Below are 24,097 nucleotides of genomic sequence, written 5' to 3'. Positions count from 1 at the left end.
TTAGACAACACCTTTCTTGAGAAGAAGTGCCTCACAATAAGAAAAAAATACAGCAAGGGACATAAAATGAAGACTAAACAAGAGTAAAAACAAAAGAAGTAGAAAGAAAGTCTTAGTGCAAGTCTAGACAAGAGGGTCTTGAGCTTCTGTTTAAGGTTGTCCACAGATCTTAAGTCCAAATGTCAGAAGCACAGTCTCCTTCAGTTTTAAGCCTGGAGTGAAGAACAACCAACAAATCTACAAGTGATTACAAGAATTTGATAAGAAAGTGTAAAAAAAAAAAAAATCAAGATTGGTGTCAAATGAGATCTTTTTGGAGAACCCGGGGCTATATTCACAAAGGATTTTATCTTAACGTTATATGAGTCCTCCTACATGGTGCTAAAAGTTCCTAACCAAGTTTTTCCTCTGACGACATTTTGACAAAGATGCCGAGAGCAACTTTCAGTAAGGAACTGAGAAAACTCCTAAGCTAAGAGAAGTTGTGGGTTTGACCACGTTGCTATGAATGACATGTTTCATGAAAGAACTTAATCACTAAAGTCCACAGTGACTAGTTGGCAAGTGACCGATCTGTATCTGTCAATGTGAGAGAAGGAAAGAAAGAGATAGATGTAATTGGATTGGACTGTTTCAATTTGTTGGTGAGATAATTGGGTCCTCATTAACTTGACCACTATCTAAATGTGCTTTAAAAAAATTTTGTTGTTGTATTTTTCCAAAAAACCACAATGAGGATCATTGCCTGCAGCAGCTGACTGATTATGAGAGGGTTTTACTGACTTGGGAGTCCAAAGGCCTCTAACCTCTAACTTCTCTCAGACTTATAGGAGCTACTTTTAGCATTAAAATGTTTGTGTATTACTCACACAATAAAAACTTAGGACTAAAGTTAGGACTGACATGTTCATTATTTTAAGGAGTTTCTACTTTTTTAAATATACTTTTAGCCTTAGGATGCTTTGTGAATATGGCACCTGGTCAATAGCTTATCAGCAATATTTTGGACTACTTGTAAGCAGTCCAGTCCATGTTTTGCTGAGGCAGGTGAAGAGGGAGTTACAACAGTCGAGACAAGATGAAATAAAAGCATCACAGCTCCAGACACAACAGGCCTGAGGTTTGCAATGTTTCTCAGCTGGAAAAAACAGAAACAAACACTTAACATGTTGGTGAAGAGTCAGTGTCTTATCTATAGTGAGACTCAGATTTTTGCAGAAATACAAACTTCAAAACCTGTTGACTTCGAAACTCACATGGATCCCTCGTGCGTTCTCCCTCGCTCTGGTGCTCTCCAGTCCGTACCTGTAGGTCATTTGCATTAACCCTTTCTTGAGTACATCATTCAGCCAATAACCATCAATTTATCATTGCTCGAACATGTGCACTCTGTCTCTCACAAATGCTGACACACATACACACACACAGGCACACATGGATAGCTCGAGGCAGGCCATCTATTCTCATTAGTACCCTGTTGCAGTCGGCTGACGGTAAACTGAGCGTGTGCCAAAGTCATAAACTTGCACACCCCTCCCGCCATTACCTCATAATTATGATATCACACAAGTGTCTCATAGTTATGACATCACACCGCCAGATTCACAGTCTTGCCTCTTTCGATTACATTACACTTGGCCAGTTTGTGCCAAGACCCTTATCCCTGAAAAGCCAAGGACAAAATGCAGACTGTGAGCCTGGGTCCAGTCAGGAGAGTAATTACCAATTTTACTATTGAGATGAAAGTGTCTCGTTCAGCTATTGTTGTCTAGTCATAAGAGCTTATTGGTGGAAATTAAAGTTCTTGTTCACACTCTAAGATAATGGTGTTGGCAAGTAAAGTGGTCATTGCCTATATGATGGAAATTTGCCAAAACTTTTATGTCACATGAATAATATTTTTATCTTTCCAGTCACGAATGGTGAAGTCAGTGGTCTTACACACTGTCTATCCATTCTTGTCCCTATATAAATATTTGCTGACATACACTATTTCATGCATTACTTAAAAATGATTGTGTTTAAAATGCCAATGGGTTTATTGATTGTGTGCATTGGGTCAAGAAATTCAGCACTGCTCTAATGTGAAGTCCTTCAGAGCACATGAAATCATGACAAGAGTCATTTTAGTTTAGTGGAAAAATGACAGTTCTAAACATAAAAGCATATATCCATCATGGGAACAATTTCACTAAGAGACTGACTAGTTATTTTATGAAGCAGCTGGGTCAATCCATCTTCTGAGGTAAGTTAAAGGCTACACGTTGGGCTCTCAGCCGTCCAGTGTGTGTCACTGCTGCGTAGACACTCCACCTCCCCCCCGCATGAACACCTTTATGTGTTTGCCTCTCATCCAGCATCTGCTTTTCTCTTCAGTAATGATTCTCAGATTATGGAGTGTGATTCAAAAGCAAATCTGCTTATAAACACTCTAACCCTTGTGGTTAAATCATTCAGCATCACTGATAAGAGATGATATACAGTATATGATGACAGTGGTTTGGGGTCAGAATGAAAGCTGTCCTCTATAAAGATGAGATACGCACAAAGACATGTACAGGACATCTCTAAATTGAGGAAAATTTATCTGTCTTAAGGGGGAATATAAAATAACCACACATACTGTAACATGCATGCACACAAATACACATGGTAATGGACTGTTCGTTTCCCCAATGTGTCACCCTCCACCTTGCAGATTTATAAGGAATGAACATAATGACTTTGTTCCCAAATGATCCCAGTATGCCTGTGAAAGATCCAGATAATCTTTTAATGGCCTGAGTTGTCGACTGTCTCATTGCGCAGCTCATAAATCTATGAGTGGAGAAAGCGCCCCTCAGCAACTCTTGGTCCCCTTGACTATTTTGTGTCTGAAACTGGATCCCTTCAAAGTAAAATGGGAGACATGTTGGTGTATGGGAAGCAGTGGGTTGTTACTTTCTCCGAGAGATTCACTGATTTCTGGAATTTCCAGTGGCAGAGTGGTAGGCAGGTGAAACGGTTGATATAAAGGTACTGAAAGCCAAAGGTGTCTGCTCAATTTTTGATATGCGAGTTTTAGAAAAAAATGTGTTTTTCTCTCAATATATTCGTAAAAGACAGACTTTTGGAAAAAAAAGTAAGCTATATTTTGTAAAATTGGAGCTGTATATTTTCGTATATAGCTGCTTCTTCTCATCTTGTAAATGTGAAGGCAACAGAATCCACTTTGCTCCACAATTTTGTTATAGTGAAGTCAAATTAATTTCCTTTATATAGCACAAAATCACAATTTTTACAAGAGGGTCAACTTGGACAAGGAAAAACTCAACAAAAGCATTTAAAAAAAGGGACGTCAGGAAGAGTAACAGAGCAGAAATCCCTCTTTGAGGACACGTGTAATTGGTGTCGTATGTAGACAGCAGTAGCCGTAGTAGATTTATATAATATGGAGACACAAAGTGACAACCCTGAGTGAATAATTTACATAACATGTAATTTTAATGAAGTGAGCCACTGTGGCCACAAGTGACATTAACATGATAACGGTAAACGCTTGAACGTAGTATAGCACAAATAGAGAAGAGCCATCAAGTCAGCAAACTGACTAAGTATCTACACTTTAGTTAACATTAACCACCATAAGCTTGTGGTCATACCAGAACAAGTAAGGCTGTAGGAGCAAAACCACTGAGTGTATTGAAATGAGCAAGGGTGCTTTTTGTTTCTTATGAGTTCAACCTTTCATTTGTATGACAGTGGATTTGTTATTTCTTCTTTGAAAAGATACACAGGCTTGATATAAAGTTTAAGTAAACATGTAAAGATGTTTGGATTGAAGACTGCAGATCAGAGAGGTTACCAAGCAACCTCCAGAGTTGATAGGACCAGTGGTGGAAAATAGATAAATACATGCACTCAAGTACTGTACTTCAGTATAATTTTGAGGTACTTGTCTTGAGTATTTCCATTTTATGGTACTTTACACTCTTACTCCAATACGTTTCTAGAGGAAAATATCTTACTTTTTACTCCATTTATGTGACAGCAAAGTTACTTTCCAGATTAAGATTTTAGATTAAAAAACATATGAAAAGATCATGAAATACAATATATTATTAAAGATTAAGCCAATGATTCCCAACCTTTTTAGCTTGTGACCCTTTATTACAGTGTCTGGTTGGGTCTCCTTGTCATGTTTCAGATGTCTGAGTTGTTAACAGCTCCACCAAAGAGTGATTTCTCCTCTAGACTTCACTTGGATCATTCAAACAGTTATCATCACACACAAACCATTAGAGAAAAGTCCAAAAAATGGAGACAGATTTTTGTAGTAGAACTTTGTTTTTTCCTCTTTCCTACCATCTCACGACTCATAAATTTCTCTTGTGACCCTCTGGAGGTGGCTGACTCGTAGGTTGAGAATCTAAACTAGCTGTATGAAGTGGTTAAAATTAGCTCCACCTCAACCAGCCTCAACAGTGAAATGTTGCTTACACATTGACGCATCAGTGTTAAAAAATCTAATAATGTCATATATAAAAATATATCAGCCACAGGGGACATTTAATTTTGATACATTAAGTACATTTTGTGTCTGAACTTTCTGACTTTTATTTGTAGAACTTACTTGTTGTACTGGTGCTTTTACTTAAGTATAGGATCTAAATACTTCTTCCAAAACTGGGTAGACCCTGGATCAACTTTCTCTGCATCAGGAAATTTCCATTCTTTAAAATGACTGTTTATTAACGGTACATCTAGTATCAAGCACGATAGCCATCAAACATCAACACTACTTGGAGTTTATAAGTTACGGTTCTGTAAAAACGACTATCAAACCAAAATAATATCAAACTGAGACATGCTGAAACAGTAAATACAGCACACATACTCAGAAGTTATGCTAACTCCCTAACAGGGGTTCTGGTGCATATCTCCTGTCCTGACCCAACCTTAGAGAGTAGAGGCGAAGAGAAGTGCCCTGGAATTCTGGGGTCTCATAAATAAACAAATAAACACATTTCATACACAGAGTACTTATTCTAATTACAGCCCTGGACATGTGCTGAGCAGTCTCTAATTTCTCTCTGAGCAGAGAGACTTGCGGAGCCGTCTGCGGCAGACCAGCAGTCGGCAGATGTAATTACCACATCGTCTCTGGTCCCTGGTACACTGAGAGAGCGGGAGACAGTGAGGGAGAGAGAGAGAGAGATGGAGAGAGGGACAGGGAGAGAGAGATTGATCCTAGTAAACAATAATTAGGGTTGGGGATGGTGTATTGTGGGACGTCTACTCGGCGGGACAGAGTAAAGAGACGGAAGGAAAAGGGAGAGAGGAGACAGGCAGGGATCATGGGCAGATGAAAGCCTCTGGGACAGGCAGCCCCCCTGACTGCCTGAAAGCTGATATTTTTATCAGACCCTGTTTAGAGCCCACATCACTGATCCATGTAGGGATACATAACAATTATTTTCAAGATCAATTAATCTGCCAATTATTTTCTTGATTCATCAGTGTATAAAATGTCATGAAATAATTAAAAATGTCCATCAAAATCTACCAGAGGTCAAGGTGACATCGTCAAATTGCTTGTTTTGTCCAACCACCAGTCTAAATCTGATGTATTAAAGTTAAACTGATACAAAACAGAAAAAAGGTGCAAATGCTCACATTTGAAAAGCCGTAACTAGTGAATATTTGTTGGTTTTTTTGCTTGAGAAATGAAATCAATTGCCAAAATATTTGGCAATTAATATTCTATCAACCAATTTATTAATCAACTAATTATTTCAGCACTAGTTCTATAATTAATAAACTTTGAACAGTGCAAGACAAATGTGAAACACACAAAATGAAGAGATAACCAAAGTCTTGGCAACCTGCTATAAAGTGTTTTGCACAATGACTTATAGAAGTCTTATAGTACAATGTTCCATTCAGTTTTAAGTAATTAACACCACATCAATGGTACCCCATGGAGTAATATTTACATTTAGTTTTTCTCACCAAAAAGTATTGTGTGTATTACTAAGGCCGCACAAACATGCTGAATGCATTTTCTTCTTCATAAACACCTCGCAAGGCAGATGTTTTTATAACTTTTGCATTATTTACATCCATGTTTGCTTGCCTGCAGGCTTCCTCTTCTGTGAATTTTGCTGGCGTATTGCTGCTCTTCTTGGCACATTACCGCCACCTGTTGATCAGTGGAATAGTTTGAAACCATTGGCAGAAATGTGTATCGCATTGTGCTGTATCGTATTGTATCCTATTGTATATTATAGTATTGTATCGTCTTGCATTGTATCGCATCAAGATGAAAAACAAAACAGGAAGACACTGATCAGAACATTGCTCCACAGTGTTACTAGTGGTCAAAATCCCGTCAGGGTACCTTTGTCTTGACAGGGTTGATGCCTAGGTGCAAGACTATAGCTATATTACTACACAAAGTGGGAAACAGACCCTCAGGCTTGTGGTCTACTGTGTAGATATTGAATGTATCAATTTGATCAATAGTATTTTTGTTTTGGTAAAGTACACCAGAAAATGGACAGCGTCACTCTACCATTGCAACCCACATCGTGGTCAGAGGTGGGATTACATCTGTTGTGTTAATGACTTGAAAAAGTTTAAGAGACTTAAGCTCTACTGTGAATGAAACTTAACATGTATGTTCAAGACTTACTGCAGGATGTTTCAGACACATTTTGAATGGGCACAGCAGTTCATCTAACTAAAAAGCAAGGAATCTCTGTCTGTCTGTCTGTCTGTATGTTTGTCCCTCGCATATCTGGAGAACCGTTCATCCGATCTACTTCACACTCGTCAGGTGTATTGCTGGGCAGCCAAGGACGTGCAGTGTTGAATTTGGTGCAATTTGGACTATATTAATGAATATTAATAAACTTTGAATAAATAAGCGAACAGCATACTGCTCAGCTCCATCTCTGAGTGCAGCGGAGGTTGTTTGGCAGCGGGGCTTCTGGGCTCTGACTCGACTTCACACTTGGCAGGTGTACTGCTGAGGGCCGAAGGAAGTGCAGTGTCGAGTGTGAAGTTTGGACACATGACACGTTTAATAAACTTTGAATAAACAAGCGAACAGCGAGCTGCTCAGCTCAGTGTCTGAGTGCAGCAGGGACTGTTTGATACAAACACCATCACATCACAGCAGGGTGGGGCTTCTGGGCTCTGACTTGCTGAGCCATGCGCACTGCTCAGTTAAAATGCCCAAGAGAGAAGAAGGACTGCATAAAGGAGAAAAAAACAGAGGTTGAGGCAGTAAAACTAACCAATAGGAGCACAGACATGTTTGATTGGCAACGGAATCAACCAGTGGAAGGCTGTAAACTGCTTCTACGGTTCAACCTCAGTTTAGTCTCACTGGTGAAGTTTCTGTCTGGATTTAAACCATTTGATTTATTAATTCCTTATCTTTTTAATTGATACATTTGTCAATTGATACATACATATGCAGTTCTCGAGAAATAATAAGCATTTGGCCCGTTCCGAACAGGCACATTTTGAATGGGCACTGCACTAGTGTGTCCAAATGTAACGTAATATTTTAACACCTTTTATTATTTCAGTTTATAGTGTGCTTACATGATGCCTATTTCTAAATATATTTGTACATATATATATAATTACCACAAATTAATGACACACAGCAAACTTGGGGCAGGTAGTATTCAAGTCTAGGACTAGTGGTTAGTGAATGAGTGTACTTGATAGGTAATTCAAGGCAAAAGGATACATTGAATACACAATGCACACAGGGTGGGAAGAATAGTTCAAAAGGTTCACATGATTCATGCTTCGAGGCCACCTAGTAGGTTAATCTGGCCCTCGTTAGGTGGTTTAAACTTCATACTTCATAAGCTTGTTCAATATTCATGTATATTTTGTCTATGTTTCACAAATTTAAACACTAGCTCGTCAAGCACTAAAGTGAAGTATAATAGAAAATACTTTTATTTTGGCAAAAATGTATAAATCTCTCCAAATTTTCAAAATTCAAAGGTCTACGTCAAGCACACAACAGTTGATGTTCAAGCACTCACATCATTCGCTGCACTCACGTAGAGGGGAAATACCATTCAACCAGAGGCCTCACACAGAGCAACTGATGCTGGGAATAAGGAGTCACCATCTTGTGGGGTGGGGGGGGAAGAGGAATTAGACTTTACGGGAAAGCATATCTCCCTAGTGAGAGGACTGGCGAAAAACATTATGTGTGTGTATGTGTATGTGTGTGTGTGTGTGTGTGTGTGTGTGTGTGCGCATGAGGCAAGAGCGCTACAACTCAGATTTTACAAACATGCACGAGGGAATAGCTTTTCGGTGATTTTTGCATTCCCGACATTCCTTCCTGTGAGTTTCCAGTCAGCTTGAGGCTCACTGTTCCAAAGCTCTGACATCACAAGGGGGTTCCACTCTGCCTTCCACATTCTGCCTCACAATCCCACCCATATTTGGAAGTGAGAGGAAGGGAATCCCAGATGATGACTCAAAGGCTTCTGCTGCCAAGGGGAATTCTCTCCACATCTGTTTTTATGTGCGTGTGTGTGTGTGTGTGTGTGTGTGTGTGTGTGTGTGTGTGTGTGTGTGTGTGTGTGTATGTCTATTATGAGTGCATCAATGTGTACATTATCTCCTTGAACTGAAGATGGAGTTTACATCTGTAGGGAATTCCAAATGGTAATGTGGCTTTTTGCAGCTGTGTGAAATAACAGCCTGTGTCTGTGTCTGTACTGAAAAAGTGGCACCCTAAGTGACGTTGTCTTTCTATTTATAACCTGCTTCTCTTGGCAGCAATGACAGTAAAAAAATGCACTGTGGTGAATATGTATGCTCTTGATATCAGCTCTTTTCACCTCTTACTCCATAAATTCCGAAGACAGGCGATGAAGAGGGTAAAAATACACCCTTGCTAATGCACAGCACATGGTGGTGACATGACAGCTTGGGGCTGAGTCGATATGTAAGCTGTAACCAGTCACCCTGCATTGGACCACCACAAATGAGGCCACAGAGATAGATAGGACCATGGGTTGCTCAATGTGCTCAGCAGAGTGTGACCAACAGTCTACCGCCTGCTGGCTGCAATAAAGCCTTATACCTCCACAGACGAGTTTATTGGAATATTTTTAACAAGAAATAGCAAGCTCTGAAGCACATTAGAAAGGGAAGAAGGAAGTAGAGCTTGAGGGGGAGAAAGAAAGAACAGACATGGTTTTAGTTGTGTTGAAATTCTCTTTGTTGCAGTATGATTGATGCGAATTGTTGAGTTGGGTTTCGGAGAGCATGGAGGGGTCTCGAACTCCGGGTCTACAAGGCCATATCGAGGCCTAAATTTAGACCCACTTTGTTCCCGTCTGCATGCTGGTGACAGAGGACTCGGCTCTCTAGGGTTGTCTGTGGTCCAGTGTATCAGAAAGGCCGCTGTTGTTCTCCCTGGCAGTCAGACACACAGACGTTCCCTCAAGCAGCCCAAAAAGAAAGAAAGCTTTCATGGAATATTCTGTTTAGCTGCGCAGACTGTTGTGTATGATACTCCCGGGACCCATAAAACAAGTAATTCACCGACAATATCTCACCCACGCTCTCTTTGCCACAGACTACAGCAACATAAATCTAACTGATTTCAAGGAGGAATTGAGACAGTGTTCAAAGTGTTCAGAGCATGTGTTGCTCAAATCAGCAAATGGGCCTGTATGGCAACATTATCTTTGAACTGACTGAAAAAAAAAGGCCACAAAAACTGAAAACCAGCGAGAGAGGTGACATCAAAATGAGCATGTCAGAGAAACACAAAGCAATAAGTCACCCAGTGTAGACTCTAATTTTCCTCTACATCATGCTGCTCTCCACAGGCACACTGTATGGCTATGTTTAAAAAGCTCAGTCACCCGGTACACAAATCCTTCCCTTCATCATTACCAAAAACAAGCTAATTAAAAACCTGTTAATAGGCTGAGCTGTGGGTGTTTTTAGAAGAGAGGAAAATAAACAGCACCAAAATAAATAAAAAAACATAAACATATCAGAGGGACCCCTGGATGGTTAAACAAATTGATGACACAGCTATAGTCATTAATAGGGATGGAAACACAAACACACACACACACACACACACACACATCCTACACATCCGCACTCGAGCATGCACAGAGACACATAAACAGTGCAGGAGGAGGAAAAAAAAACAAGTGACTCACTGAAAACCAACTGGGACTCACAGTGTCATATCCTGAGAGAGAGCGAGAGATGCCCTCCTCTTACAAGGACAGATGGATCCCCCAATCTGTTGTGTGCCAGTTTGCCAAAGGATAACTGGTCACCATATATCCTGCACCTGAGAGAAGACCTTTTGGCTCTCTGTGAAGACCAAAGCATATTTAAGAAATATCAGCTAAGTAACTGGGAGATAAACTGTGCAGTACAAATCCAAATGCCACCATGCACTGTATTTTTTGATCAAAGTCCTTTGTTGACCTCTAGTGGCCGTACTGAGGAACTGCATGTGGGCATGACGTCATATCGGGCCGTACCATTACATTACAAACAGTGTAAACAGAGTAAAGCACAAGTCTAACACAGTGTATTTTTCACAACTTCATCAGCTTGTTTCGATGATAAAACGCTACATTAATTATACAAACCCTTTTAGTGTTGCTAGTTTTAAAAAACTGGACAGAAATGAGGTGACGGAGCAGTTATGAGTGTCGGAGTTTCTCCTGCGTGAGAAACCGCAGGAAGTGCAGAGAAGGAGAGAGGCGCCTTTTCTGAGCTCATGTTGTCAGGCAAGAGCAGCTAGCCATTCATGTGCAGTTGGCTAACGCTGTTTGTAGCCTAAATAGGAATTAACTTATATCAATAACACAGCGTGACACAACAGAAATTCAGTCTGTAAAGTCTAATAATACAACATGGCTGAAAAGAAGAAGCGAACGCCTAACGTACAAAATGACAGTTGGGTTGTCATAGCTGCAGGTACGTCACAAGTCATGCCCGAGCTAAGCTAGCTTTCTGCATTATGTTTGTTTTGACCAGGAAACATTAGCAAAGTTTCATAGCACTTCTTACATTTATCATCACCGACTTTGACTTGAGATGCAGTTGCTAGCATGCCACTATTATTAGCTACACATCAGCGTGTTACTACAAGTTATTAACTTTGTTTTGAGTTAGAGTTGCCTTTGTTCTTGCCTGTGCATCCAGCTGCACACTGATCATCTTCCACACAGTGTAAACAGTGATGTTTTGTCAGATTGCACCTGCAGCTGTTCATGTATCTTTTGTTTGGGTGTCCACAGACTCTGTCATCGACACACAGAAGCATGACAGTGACCCAGCTTTTGTGAGACTGAGGAATCCCTCCACAGGTCTAATTTTTATTATTATGTATTTATCTAGGTATGCAGTTAACAGATATTTTCATTATTTGCTTTATTAACTGCCAGAAAATAGTGAAAAATGTCTCAAGTTTCCAGAACTAGGTGATGTCTTGAGATTGCTTGTTTTTTTTTCTCTCCAACCAACAGTCCAAAACCCCAAAACATTAAATTCACTATCATAGAAGATTATGGAAATTAGCGAATGTTCACACTTGAGAAATTGAGATGTTTCTGTTTCATAAAGGATGATTAATCAGTGATCAAAATTGATGCATTTCTTCTGTCGGTTGGCCAACTGATTAATCAACTGATAGTTTCAGCTGTTCATTGATCTTTTAAACTGTTTCCCCAAATTACTGCTTTTGAGATCCAAAACCTTGTCATGCAGCATGACGCAGCAATGTACAACATTTGTGATTAATAAATAAGTCTGTTGACAGAAATGAATCGTTAATAATAATGTAGATATTTATTAAGAAAAATATCAATTATTTGCTGGTTCCAGCTTCTCAAATTTAAAAATATGATTGTTTTCCCTGTTTTTATATAATTACAACTCATATATTTGAGTTTTGGATTGTTTATAATACAAAACCTCAGCAATTTGAAGATGTAACCCTGGTCTCTCAGAACTTTTTCACAATTTCAGGCATTTTTATAGACTGGACCTGATGATTAATTGATTAAATGATGAAAATAATCAATAGTTGGAGGCCTAACAACATTGTATTAACATTATGACAATATGTGATAAACAGACACATAAAAAAAACAAGTAAACTTCTTCAGAAGAGCCTGCTGTTATTTTTGATTCTTCACAGAAATCTAATGCTGTATCTTGTGAGCTGCTTGTGCAGACGTGGTAGTGAAAGTAATTCTGTTCCTCATTTTGTCACTGCAGATGCAGCATCTCTGTACATGCTGGGAAGTGGTGATGTGCAACTTTATGAGGTCAAAGCATTTGAAGAAGATTTCCACTCCTGGTTTGTTGGACAGACTGTACAGAGAGGTTGGTGTCATCACTCATTACTGTGTTACTCTACAGCAGTGGTTCCCAAACGGTTTTTAGACCACAGCACCCCTTCAAAGGAATTATTTTGTCATGGCACCCTGAGTACCCAACCCCCAAAATAACTTACATAGCCTATATGTACACAGAAGTTTATTGGGTTTAACAATGTCATATTATATTATAATAAATTCTGTTATATTAGCCTATATTATGTTGATATTATGTTACATTATATATGCTCATGCTCAATCACCCAATAACAATAATAATGAGTTAATATGTTAAATGTATTTCTTTCATTTTCTTCAGTTAAAATGAGCCGATATTTAAAATGTACAAGGAAAAACAAACAAAACACAAAAACGGTTGCAGGCATTTTAATGGGACATGTGAGCTGTTGATGTTGAGAGAAAACAACCTGCAGGTCTGACTCCACTGACAGGACGTCTCTTGTTTACCAGCGATGAGAGAGCCACATAACACAAATATGACTTTGGGAACATGCAATACCACAGTGAATGTGGACGGATGACGATGGATATCCGTCTTCTGCAAACAGCCAAAACTTGTCCGTTAAGCCATTAGCTGAGCAGTTTTGTCAGTTGGCTCAGATTCAGTCGTCTCTGTGTTGAGAGCCGAGATGTTTCAGCATTTATTTGAACTGTTTACTGTCTCAAATCTTTCCACTGCTGCTCTGACACTCGCTTTTTTTCTGACTGCTGAGTTCCTGCAAAACTCCCGAGCCGGAAAGTGTGTTGTGTTACTATGACAACTGGCAACAGTGAGTTAGTTGCGGCCTCCCGTATATTAAACAGTTTTTAAGAGAGATTTTAATGTGGTTATTTTGATATTTATTGCGTATTTACTCAATTTTGATATGTTTGAGAACATAATATAAAAAGTGGTTAATGTAAATGTTGCTGTTATTAAAAACACACAGTAGATGAACAATGATATGATAATAATAATAATAACTTTATTTGTATAGCAGTATTTCATACAAAATGCAGCTCAAAGTGCTTCACATTAAAGAGATAAAAAGCAAAAGAGAGACATTAAATGTCATCACATGACATTATATGATTAACCTTGTGGCAACCCCACTGTGGGAACCACTGCTCTACAGCATCTTTATCGAAACTTTATCATAAACAGTGCTGCATAAGTGGTTCATATTACATCCAGTTCCCATCAGCAGTTTTTATCAGCTATAAAAGAGCTTATGCAATCAACACTTTGCTACGTGAGCTTTCATAGCAGCTTATGATGCTAATAGAGCTTCAAATAGGCCAAATCATCCTTGCTGAAACCACAGGTCCACTGCACATAAAAGTATTTAACTTGTCCAGAGGAACATTCTCCATATATATACATTCATATATCATGACAGTGTTTTCCAATTAAAGACAAACAGTGTTGACAAAAAGGAAAAGCTGTCTCAAGTTGAATCTAACCAAGGTACATGTACATGAGAGAGTTAATATTCTGCAAACTGGCATCTCTATCAATCTGATATGACCAGGCTATGTAACAGTGTTTGAAATGTCAGCATTTATAATAATATCTGTGCATGTAAATATTCATAGATGATGGAAGGTTATTTAAATTGTGGTCTTGGCTAAAACGTTTACCATGTGTTAATCAACTAATTGTCGTTTTTTTAACAGATGGGAGGCTTCTCTTTGTCACACCAATGGATCCTCTCTATCTTATTTTGCCTTATTTGATTAAATCTGGCAAAGAGGTAAGAAAAAGAAATCTGTTCATCTCACAGCTGTCGTTCCAGTTATGTTGATGATTATTGTGGTGTAACTGTGGTGTAACTCCTCTGCAACTCTGCCACAGCGAAGGGTGTAATTCCCGCTGAAGGCTGATGGTTTTTTTCCTACTCTACCTATCAAACTTATATTAAGCATGAATATGTTTAAACTTATAGTTAGTTGATATATCTTGGAGTCATTATGCTGTTGTAGTGTTTTTAATAAATTAATCTCAATCAGCTGTAGGAAGATGAGGAGTCAGAAATGTACACATTAATGTTGATTTTGTTACTTTTTATTACAATTTTATATCTGTACTAAAAGTGCATAATAATTATCATTAGATTAGGATGCTTGTATTGATTGTTACTCTGGAAATATTACCAAAATGTCTTTCACTTAGCACAAATACATTAAGCTGGAGAAGTAGCAAGACTTGCTGTGTTATACAGATATGAAATAAGACTTCTTACAACACCAATACTGTGAAGCATAAACGATACATTGTATGTGGTCTATTTAGCGCTCACGGAGAGAAAAATGTTCAAATGACACATTGTGTTGGAACTATTTCATTACCAAAATTCCTAGAAACAGCATTTGCAACATGTAACAACATGTATAGTGTATTAAAACATGTGTAGGGTATTTGATCTTTTTTATAGTTAAAAACAAACAGGTTAGATAGACTAAATTGAAAATACAGACTTCAAAGTACAACCTCAATGCTACACAAGTGATAACACCTGTGACCACTGAAAGAAAAATGATTACACCCGGGACTTCCAGTTAAGACTAATTTCCTGAACAAGGTTATAAAAGGACCTGTGAACACCACAACTTTCTCAGTTTTGGCCTGGGTTGTGTCTAATGCAACATGGCTCCAACATGGTAAGGAATTGCCTGAACAAGTAAGAAGCCAGATTGTGAGACTTCATGAAGATGGGAGAGGGTACAAGATCATCAGTAGGCTACTGAATAGAAGCCAAAACACAGTTGCAGCAGTGGTTAGGAGGTACAGGAGGTTCCAAACCACCAGTAACAGAAGGCGCAGTGGCCTTCCTTGAAAAATGATCATATGCACAATTAGCTATTTACGCAACCCTGCATTGAAAAACAGACGGGCAAGTGCTTCTGACTTGGCACAAAGATTATCGAAATTGGTGTTTCAGTGACTGTTCAGACGGAGTGAAGGACATGAAGTCAACCTGGATGACGTCCAAGAAGAAAACCATTGCTCAAAAAATGGCACAAAACTACAAGAATAGACTTTGTCAAAGAAATAGAAAAGAAGCCTGATGAATATTGGCAGCACATTCTTTGGTCAGATGAAACCAAAATAAATAAGTTTGGCATGGACCTGGCAAAGACTACCACAGTGACTGCATAGTGCCGAACATTAAACATAGGGGCAGGAGTGTGCTGATATGAGGCTGCATTGTGTAAAAGGTGTAGGGGAGATCACATTTATAGATGGCGCTATGAATGCAAGATTGTATACCCAAATACTGAATGAAAAGATGACTCCCAGTCTCAAGAAGGTTGGCAGGAGAGGAATTTTCCAACATGACAATGATCCCAAACACACTGCAAAAACCACAGCAGAAGAAAAAAGTGAAACTATGACCTGGCCAAGTACAGTATGTCCCCTGACTTCAATCCAACAGAATACTTTAGGAGTATTTTAAAGTGGAAAGTAGAGTAACAAAACCCCTCCAGCAAAGAGCAGCTGAAAAGAATTATCTGTGAAGAATGGCAGAACATCTCTCCGCAGATTTGTGCAAGACTGGTATCATCCCTGCCCAGGAGGATCTAATCTGTCAGAAATAAAGGCAGGCATACAAAATATTGAAAAATAAAAGAATGGAGTCTCACTAATGAAGGGTGTGCTGACTTTTGTCACAGTTCGTTCTTAAATATGGACTTTTGATTATAGTTTAATTAGTCAAAGACGTTTTTTTTTTTTTTTAAAGAAATGTTAGTGATATTGACCAGGGGTGTATTCAGTTTTCTTAAATACCGTATGTAAGACTCCTTTTGAAGGTGTCTCAGAAGTGTAGTGACTGTACCAGAATGATTGACTGTTCCTTTAATGATAACACCACACACCTGCAGCCCATATTTCCCCCCCTGTTAGCTTGTTGTAATATTTTTGATCACTTTGTGGTCTATAAGGAGACAGTAAAGCTATTTTGTGGAGGCAGTGCTTCCTCACAAATAAAAATTAGAAAGGTAGTAGTCTCAGCAATACCATGTCTCTACTATAACCTGAATAGTATATCAAAGGCTGTAAATAAGACTTTAACCCTTTCCGTTTCCTAACTTACACCTCACACATGAAACATACAGTCTCAGCTTTAATTATTTTGATGTCATCTGCTGCTCAGGGGAAGTTCCAACCTGTGGATCAAGTGATGATGGATGAAGAGTTCCCAGCTTGCTCAAGGCTGCTGAGCTGCACACGTTCACTGGCCTCCATGCACCACATTGCTGAGGAAAAAGGTCCAAGTTTATTCTTGAAGCTAGTATCACACGATGAGAAGCTTATGTTGGTTGCTTTATTTAAATGCCTGGTGTCATACTTCCAGAGGTGGGAAGCCTGAAGTTTCATCGATACAGTCAAGAGAAGACGATGGATTGGTTAAAGAAAAAGGTACTCTAAAGTATTCATCGCCACCATTTAATGGAATTCAAACATCTCTAAATTTGAACTGTAATATCCCAAAATATGTGAAAACAGTGCACTCATATCAAATGCATCCTTGTTTTTATGATTTTTCTGTTTTGGTGTAGGTGGAGAGGACTGTCACTGCCCTCAAGAAGAGAAATATCTCTGTGGGAGAAGGAGTGAAATCCTCAACATACGTCAGAGTGAAGTCAGAGTCAGACGCAAATGAAGGCATGTTGCTTCAACTTTAGCAGCTTCACTGTTATAACTACCCAAAATTCCAGTGTCAGCTTTCTATGAAAAGAGAAATTATTTTATTTGGGCCCCATTTGTATTTTTTTCCACCTTAGTTCTTGCAGCACATAGGATATTGACCAATAGATGGCAGTAATAGTGCATGATTTCCATCATAAAACACTGAAACAACATTTCACCATCTTTCATTTTCATATCACTCAACCTCAAACTATATGATCACTGTCATTTTCTTATCTCCATGATACAGAGGACTACCTACGCTATGCCCATGGTCTGATATCAGAGTATATCAGCGAAGACCTGAGCAAAGCTCTCCTCAAACACTTGCAGTATGTTCAGATATTTAACACTTTGATATTATAATCATTATTAGTGCTAAGTTATGGTGAGGATGCATTTCAACCATGCCTTTTATTCTCCTCCACAGGTTACCAGAGCTCACAAGCCCAAAGGAGACAGAGCCACCTACTAAGGTATGTTGGTGTCTGCCTTAGACGTGAGTAGAGTCGGTGTGGCATATTGTCTCATTTCTGTTGTCGAAACCACTGTGCACATTTTCTGTAGTCCTCCACCTCTGTTGTTGTTGCAGTTGCATGTGTTGATTGACTTTTACATTGGGGGAAAACAAATCACTGCTTGTGTGTTTCTAACATCAGTTATGATTTAAGAGCTTTTTTATTTACAGTGCGAGGTCATTGAAACTAGTAGTGTGTGTTTCTGTGGTTAAAAACAAAACTTTGGTGCTCTTGGTCATGAAAAGCATTTCTTACTTCCTCGTTTGGCAGAAGCGGAAACTTTCAGACAATCCGGTGGAAGCTGGAGAGGACTACACCAAATTCAACAGTGCAGACTTTGCGCGCAAAGTGAGTGTATACAGAGCAGTCTGCCTGAATAGACTAAACAGTCATAGGAGGATGCTCAGAAATGATAAAATCATCATTTGTTTTGATTATATTAGATTAACTAAATTGATCATTTGTTTGTTTTCATTGCTGGAATCATTTTTTTAAGACCTATAGTGATTGTTAGTGTAGTTCTTGTTTGTTTACCGCTTTCTTTCTTTAAAGGACCAGTGTATAGGATTTAGTGGCATCTAGCAGTGTGGTTGCAGATTGCAACCAACTGAATTCTCCTCCCCCTCCGAGCATGTAGGAGAACCTATGGTGGCTGTGAAAGTCGCGAAAAACGCGAAAGGTCCTCTCTAGAGCCAGTGTTTGGTTTGTCCGTTCTGGGCTACTGTAGAAGCATGGCAGCGCAATATTGCGGGCTCCGTGGAAGATGACCCGCCCCCTATGTAGATATAAAGGGCTCATTCTAAGGTAACGAAACACAACTCTTATTTTCAGGTGATTATACACTAATTAAACATACTTATGAATATTATATTCTATTTCTGCCAAGTCTGTTCAGCTAGATGCCACTAAATTCTACACACTGCACCTTTAAGCTTTGTCTCTAAAGTACACACACAAGTCAAGGGGCCTTACCTTGAGAAAACATGTTTTTTTCTGTTTGAATTGAAGGTCAAGATATGTAATGAATTCCCTTCTATCTCTGTGCAATGTCGGTGAGTTATATTGATTTATTTACTTTTTGCCCCTCACTCCAGCCACCTAAGAAGATGACTGCTGCTCAGAAAAGTCTGGCTAAAGTGGACAAGACTGGCATGAAGCCTATGTCATCCTTCTTCAGCCCCAAGGTCAAAGCAGAAAAGAAATGAATGTTGTACAGTTTATGGTTTTGTATACTACACCTTTGTAATAAAGAAAAGAAAATGACAATTTGACAATATTTTCATTTAAAATAGTTTGAATGAGATCAGTTGCATTAATTTGATTTTTCAGTGCTGTGAGCACTACAAAAAATCCATTAATCCCCCGTTGTGTCTTGGATATCTGAAAACCTGGATAAATTAAACCAGAAATATTAGCTTTGCTAGATACCACAAGGGTTAATTAAGTCTTGTTACTCTGCAGGTCTGAAGCATAAACTGTAGTCAACCTAAAACTATCACAATATTGAATTATTGATATTATTTAATTCTGTTCAGTTCATCAGACCTGAAAGAAATGCTATCAAAAGAAGGGTCAGACTAATCTAGAGGTGTCAGAGGGAATGAAGGAAAGTGACATCCTGTGATTGATGATATTTTTCTACCACTTTTCAGAAAATCTGAAACTAATGACACTGGATAGGCTTTTTCCACAGCAAACATTTTGTCTTGTGTCATAAATTTAATGATGGCTGAATTCCTTTTAGGCGCTTTAGTCTCAAGGTCCTTGTGTTGTGCATGCTGACTCACTGTCATGACTCAACAGGCACACTTGAATAAAGCAGAGCCATCGTTAATGTTAATTAGTAATATTTGTGCTACTATAGCAAGTCAAAATGTCTGCTGTGAAAAAGGTCTGTATGTGATCAAGATTAATGAAGTTTATGTCTCTGGACAGTTTTTTTTTAAAAAAAAACTTTATTAAAATTACACTTAAAGTTTTTGTATGTATGAACTGTCCACACAGAAGAGCATGGTGTCTGTCCAAGCAAGTAGGTTGAGCTCTGCGTCAGCAGCCTGGCAGTGCTGGTGGTTTCAAATGTCCATCAAGCTTCACTGCTTTTTTAATTTGGGCTTGAAGCGCAGAGTCTGGAATGCGCTCTCCACCACTTTGGGCAGATGGATCGGGTTCCTCTGCAGCCGCAGTCTGCTGCTTGTGGACCCACTCGGGTTTTTCTTGTTCAGGATGCTTTCATTGGCACAGACAGGGACTTCTTTCTGCTTGGAGTCATCTGCGACCCGAGGAACCCGCAAAACCCAGTTAGAGTGGAGGTCGTGTTCTGCAGAGCTGGAGGCCACTGTGGGAGAGAGAAGCAGAGAGCAACAACCTGAGCTGAGGCTGAAAACCAACAGCTTCCTCTCCTGGTTTGACACAGGGGCTCTGTATAAATTGGTATAAATGATCTACAGTTTACCCAAACCTTAACCACACTCAACTTTTACCTGCCTGCATCTGTTATGACATCCAGAGTGGAGAAAATAAGACATTTTTCTTGGCACAGATTTTGACATTGTTGGAAAAGCTCAGGTGTAATTTATTTAACAATGTTCGTTAACAATGTCTGCACTCAATTGAGATGTGCCAGATCTATGAGCATGATACTATGCATGCTGACTTTACTGGGTCAAACTGGGCCATCTTTAATATTATTGGCTACACCTGTGCTTTTCTTGCAAAGGCAAGTCAAATTGTCTGCTCTTTTTTGTTCATGTAAAAGAAATAATAGATCAATTTTATAATACTCAATTATAGATATTAAAGATATGGAAGTATTAGCTAAATCAACTTATGTACCACAAGTAAAAATTAATGAAGAATAAAAATGACCGATTCATTAACATGTAAGCAGTCCAAGTATTGCTACAACAAACTACTAATACTAATACTTCTACATATTTAAACTCTAATATACAGAAAAGTATCATATTATCTGAATGTATATGTTTGGCATATAAAAACTACAATATAGAAGATAACTAGTGCAGCTGTAAACTGAACATTTCCCTCTGAAATGTAGTGAAATGCTCGTATAAACTTTAACAAATGTTTAAATGGTGGCCACCTACATGATGTCATCAAGCTCTGTGTAATAGTAACTGATAAAAGTGTCATGAAATTTGAATGGAAAGTGATAGAGATGTCAAGCTCAGATGTTATACACCAACTGTGTCCAGAGAAGACATTTAATCAGTCAGATTAAGTAATCATGATTATATTGGGACTTTAAGTACAATACTTGAGTGGATGTACTTAGTTACTTTGCACCTCTGATCTCAACCATCTCAGAAGACCTTTTATTTAAATGAGAGTAGCAGTACAGCAAATACTGTCCTACATTTAAAATGTTACTGAAGTAGAAGTGCAGTAGCATTCTCTGCAAAATATATTGTGTCAAAAGTAAAGTTATAAAAAATAAAACTACTCATAAGAGCGGATGAACAGCTCCCGTCATAGTAATGTTTTTATATATCTTTGGATTATTACTAATGCGGATATATATTGAACACTGGATAGTGTTGCCTTTTAAAAAAATATAAATCAGTGCATCATGTTTATAAAATCATATGGTTTTTACATAAAATCTTAGAGTACTTGAGCAGATTTGGTAACACTTTATAATAAAAGTACATCTCATTAAGCATTACATATGCTTAACTAATGCGTGAGTCAATGATTTCATGCATAAATTAATGCAGGATTTATCATGAATTCCTGCTGCTCACCATTAAATGATCAAGTCACTATGACTTGATGTGATTACTTAACACTTGATATAGATTGTCAATTAATGAATGTTAATTACTTCATACATTAGGCTAATATATGATATGTCACCAAATTAGCTCAGTTCCAGTTATAATGTAGGATATTTTATAGCCATGCATTTGATCAGCGTCTATGAAGCTGCTTTTTTATTATCAAAGTGGTGGTCAGATGCAAACATGGACATATTGCTGCATGACGCTTTATGTCACATTTACAAGCGAACAACATGAATGCGCGATCAGGTTGTATCATGTTTTAACTGTCAATTAAAGTAACTGTGAATTAACACTCATTAAATTACGAAGTTTAAACTTATAACATGAAGTCATCATTACTTGATTATTTGTCAATGGTGATCAAAAGGAATTCATGATACATCCTGCATGAATTAATACATGAAAATCATCATGACTCAAACTAGACTAGTTAAGCATTACTTAAAGTCCCCTTCCACTCAAAAACATGTTTTTCTTCTTGTTCCTACAGTTGGATGTTTGAGCGTCACTGTGCAGAGTTTGATACTTAAAGGCTGTTTTCACATTCACCTGTTTAAAGTGGAAAGTTTCTCTGAGCTCATTGAAAATCAGATTTTAAGGGACAGGCCTATGAGCATGATTTGTGACATCACAACTAGTTTGGAACCAATCGTGGTCCATATCAGACACACATTATTGTTCCAAGCAGAGTATTTTTATATGCCTTACATGTCTGGAGGAGGAGATCTTTTAGAATATTATTTGGACCATTATTGACCCCAGGGGATTGAGAATAACTGTTAGTATAACATCTATTTGATTGCCTGTATCGGCTACCAATGAATAAGCACTACATTCCAGGTTCACCATTAAGCAGAAGGATTTCAAAGTCACCTATGAAGTCCACGTCAGCGTGTCCATCATCCACGTAGGGTTTGCGCTGAGGTTCGCTGTCGCAGCTCGCGATGACCTCATCAAAGAACTGCAAAGTGTCTTGCTCATTGGGGGCCGGAGGGGCGGAGGGTCTGGCTCTTGATATCTGTGAAGAAATGGGAGAACATTCGTCTTTGATATTGCCTGTCGTGTGTTCTTGAAGAGGTGATTTAAGCTTACCGGTTCTTTCTTTGGTGGAGGAGGCGCAGGCTTCTTCTTGGAGGACACTGTGGCCTTTGTGTCGTTACTTTTTAAGTCACTGACACTCTTTGTGTATTGCCGCCTCAAAGCCACAAGTGCTTCCAGGTACTCCAGGCAGTTCTGATTCTGAGAGTAAAGCCATATCCTATCCTCTTGTCTCTGATAATAGTACAAGGTCGACTCGATGCTCACTGTGCTTTTGCTCCGTTTTAAGGTCGAGCCCACGGCTGCCTGAGTTTTCTCACCCACTACCAGCATGGAGGTGCTGCGGACCAGCCTGACGGTGCAGGCGCTGTGGTAGTCCTGCTCGGACCTAAACCCACCACCATCCCGCCCCCTCTGTCCAGGATGGTTGGGACGGAACACATTATTTATCTTCCTGAACATTCCTCTAAACGGAGCGTTTCAACGTTACAGACTTATCCTGAGATTCTTCTGTGTCACTGGAGTATCTATCCATATTTCTCGTCAAGCCAACCTAATACCTCACAAAGCAAACAAACAAACAAACAAACAAGCCTTTAAACCTGATTGGAGCTGTTCACGCTGACCAGTCTCTGTCCATGGTGCTGAAATCGCCAAACGGTGGTTCTGACAGTGACACGTAAGCAAAAGCAGATCTGAGACAGCTGTCTAACCTGATCTCAACGTGTCTTTAATGTTAGCGGATGTTGCTCAGCAACATCGCTGTAGCAACGGGTCGGTAACTCTACACTTTGTGCCATCATTACTATTGAGCAGCAGTCCTGTGTCAGATATCCTGACTCTTACCAGACTTGAGGCAGCGGACAAAATATCAACAACTATCCAGCAAACTGTTGACCTGTTTTAAAAGTTTTAGCAGTGAATCCACCTGTTTATAAAACGTGTGTTAGACAAGACAAAAAAATGTTTTAAAAAAAAAAGAAGATGTGGTAGATTAAACTGCGGATGAGGCTTATCTGTTCCAATTTTGGAGTTTATGGGCTATGAAAAGATTAAAATGACCAATTCAGTTGTATGAACGACCAGTATATTGCAACAAATTCGAGAAGTTACATGACTTATGTGTGTGTAATATCTGTCTCGGTTTACTCGCTCAATCATTAATAAAACATATGGTCTCGTGTTTCAATTACCTCTGTTGTTGGGCTTTCCTGTCACAACCGGAGGAAGTCTGAATAAAAGAGTCTTAATTGAAGCGAGACTTAAGCTGTACACACAAAGTGCTTTCAATTCGGGAAAAATCCCAGCCATAAGTTTCCATAACTTTCACTAGAATTAGACCTCACCTATGAAGGACATGAGTTTCTCCCACACTTACTTGAACATACCTGAGGAATATGAAGGCGCTGTTTCAAGGAGGAAATGAGGAGCTGTGGTTGCATACTGAAGTCACACTTCTGCTTTACACAGACACAGATAGTATTATTGCAGCTATAAGCTCCACAGGAGACAGAAAAACGAAAACGAGACTCTGAATCTCACACACCTGCTTCACTTACACAGAAATAAAACGTCAGTGGTTCCTTTTTACAGCTTGTGTGTTTTTTCTAATAATATTTCACCTCCAACTTCATTTGGCAAGCATAAAAACTACCAATG

The 24,097-nt window shown here is 38.9% G+C and overlaps 2 protein-coding genes and 1 long non-coding RNA gene across 5 annotated transcripts; 1 reads left to right on the top strand and 2 right to left on the bottom strand.

Moving 5' to 3' along the window:
• LOC122992547 lies at window positions 1-10,736 on the bottom strand. 2 transcript variants are annotated; one of them, XR_006406069.1, is made up of 4 exons: window positions 10,653-10,736; window positions 10,230-10,368; window positions 1,257-1,305; window positions 1-1,138 (listed from the first exon to the last, which is right to left on the bottom strand). It is a non-coding gene; the product is annotated as an uncharacterized LOC122992547 (long non-coding RNA). The 2 variants fall into 2 exon arrangements; XR_006406070.1 differs by lacking the exons at window positions 1-1,138; window positions 1,257-1,305 and adding an exon at window positions 9,111-9,444.
• Window positions 10,553-18,866, top strand: rnaseh2b (ribonuclease H2, subunit B). Of its 2 annotated transcripts, XM_044366375.1 has the most exons (11): window positions 10,555-10,983; window positions 11,307-11,375; window positions 12,289-12,396; window positions 14,067-14,143; window positions 16,547-16,661; window positions 16,748-16,812; window positions 16,953-17,058; window positions 17,333-17,414; window positions 17,513-17,558; window positions 17,871-17,948; window positions 18,695-18,866. In XM_044366375.1, the coding sequence occupies exons 1-11, from the start codon at window positions 10,920-10,922 to the stop codon at window positions 18,803-18,805; spliced, it is 921 nt and encodes a 306-aa protein (XP_044222310.1). In that variant the 5' UTR covers window positions 10,555-10,919; the 3' UTR covers window positions 18,806-18,866. The 2 variants fall into 2 exon arrangements, with proteins under 2 accessions (XP_044222311.1, XP_044222310.1); XM_044366376.1 differs by lacking the exon at window positions 17,871-17,948 and having other exon boundaries at window positions 10,553-10,983.
• A 9-nt stretch (window positions 18,867-18,875) lies between these two features.
• Window positions 18,876-23,856, bottom strand: LOC122992546 (uncharacterized protein C13orf42). Its single transcript, XM_044366378.1, has 3 exons — window positions 22,493-23,856; window positions 22,274-22,418; window positions 18,876-19,935 (listed from the first exon to the last, which is right to left on the bottom strand). The coding sequence occupies exons 1-3, from the start codon at window positions 22,898-22,900 to the stop codon at window positions 19,691-19,693; spliced, it is 798 nt and encodes a 265-aa protein (XP_044222313.1). The 5' UTR covers window positions 22,901-23,856; the 3' UTR covers window positions 18,876-19,690.
• Between the last annotated feature and the right edge of the window lie 241 nt (window positions 23,857-24,097).

Source organism: Thunnus albacares, chromosome 11, assembly GCF_914725855.1.
Source record: "Thunnus albacares chromosome 11, fThuAlb1.1, whole genome shotgun sequence".
In the NCBI taxonomy this organism is placed as follows: domain Eukaryota; kingdom Metazoa; phylum Chordata; class Actinopteri; order Scombriformes; family Scombridae; genus Thunnus; species Thunnus albacares.
The sequence above is the reverse complement of the archived record's forward strand: the minus strand, read 5'-3'. Positions and strand labels throughout refer to the sequence as shown.

Coding starts and splice junctions, on each gene's coding strand:
- rnaseh2b (XM_044366375.1), top strand. CDS start 10,920: ATGGCTGAAAAGAAGAAGCGAACGCCTAACGTACAAAATGACAGTTGG. Junction 11,376..12,288: donor ACTGAGGAATCCCTCCACAG/GTCTAATTTTTA, acceptor TTGTCACTGCAG/ATGCAGCATCTCTGTACATG. Junction 17,059..17,332: donor AGAGTCAGACGCAAATGAAG/GCATGTTGCTTC, acceptor TCCATGATACAG/AGGACTACCTACGCTATGCC.
- LOC122992546 (XM_044366378.1), bottom strand. CDS start 22,900: ATGTTCAGGAAGATAAATAATGTGTTCCGTCCCAACCATCCTGGACAG. Junction 22,419..22,492: donor CTCCACCAAAGAAAGAACCG/GTAAGCTTAAAT, acceptor ATTTCTTCACAG/ATATCAAGAGCCAGACCCTC. Junction 19,936..22,273: donor CGCTGACGTGGACTTCATAG/GTGACTTTGAAA, acceptor TCTCTCCCACAG/TGGCCTCCAGCTCTGCAGAA.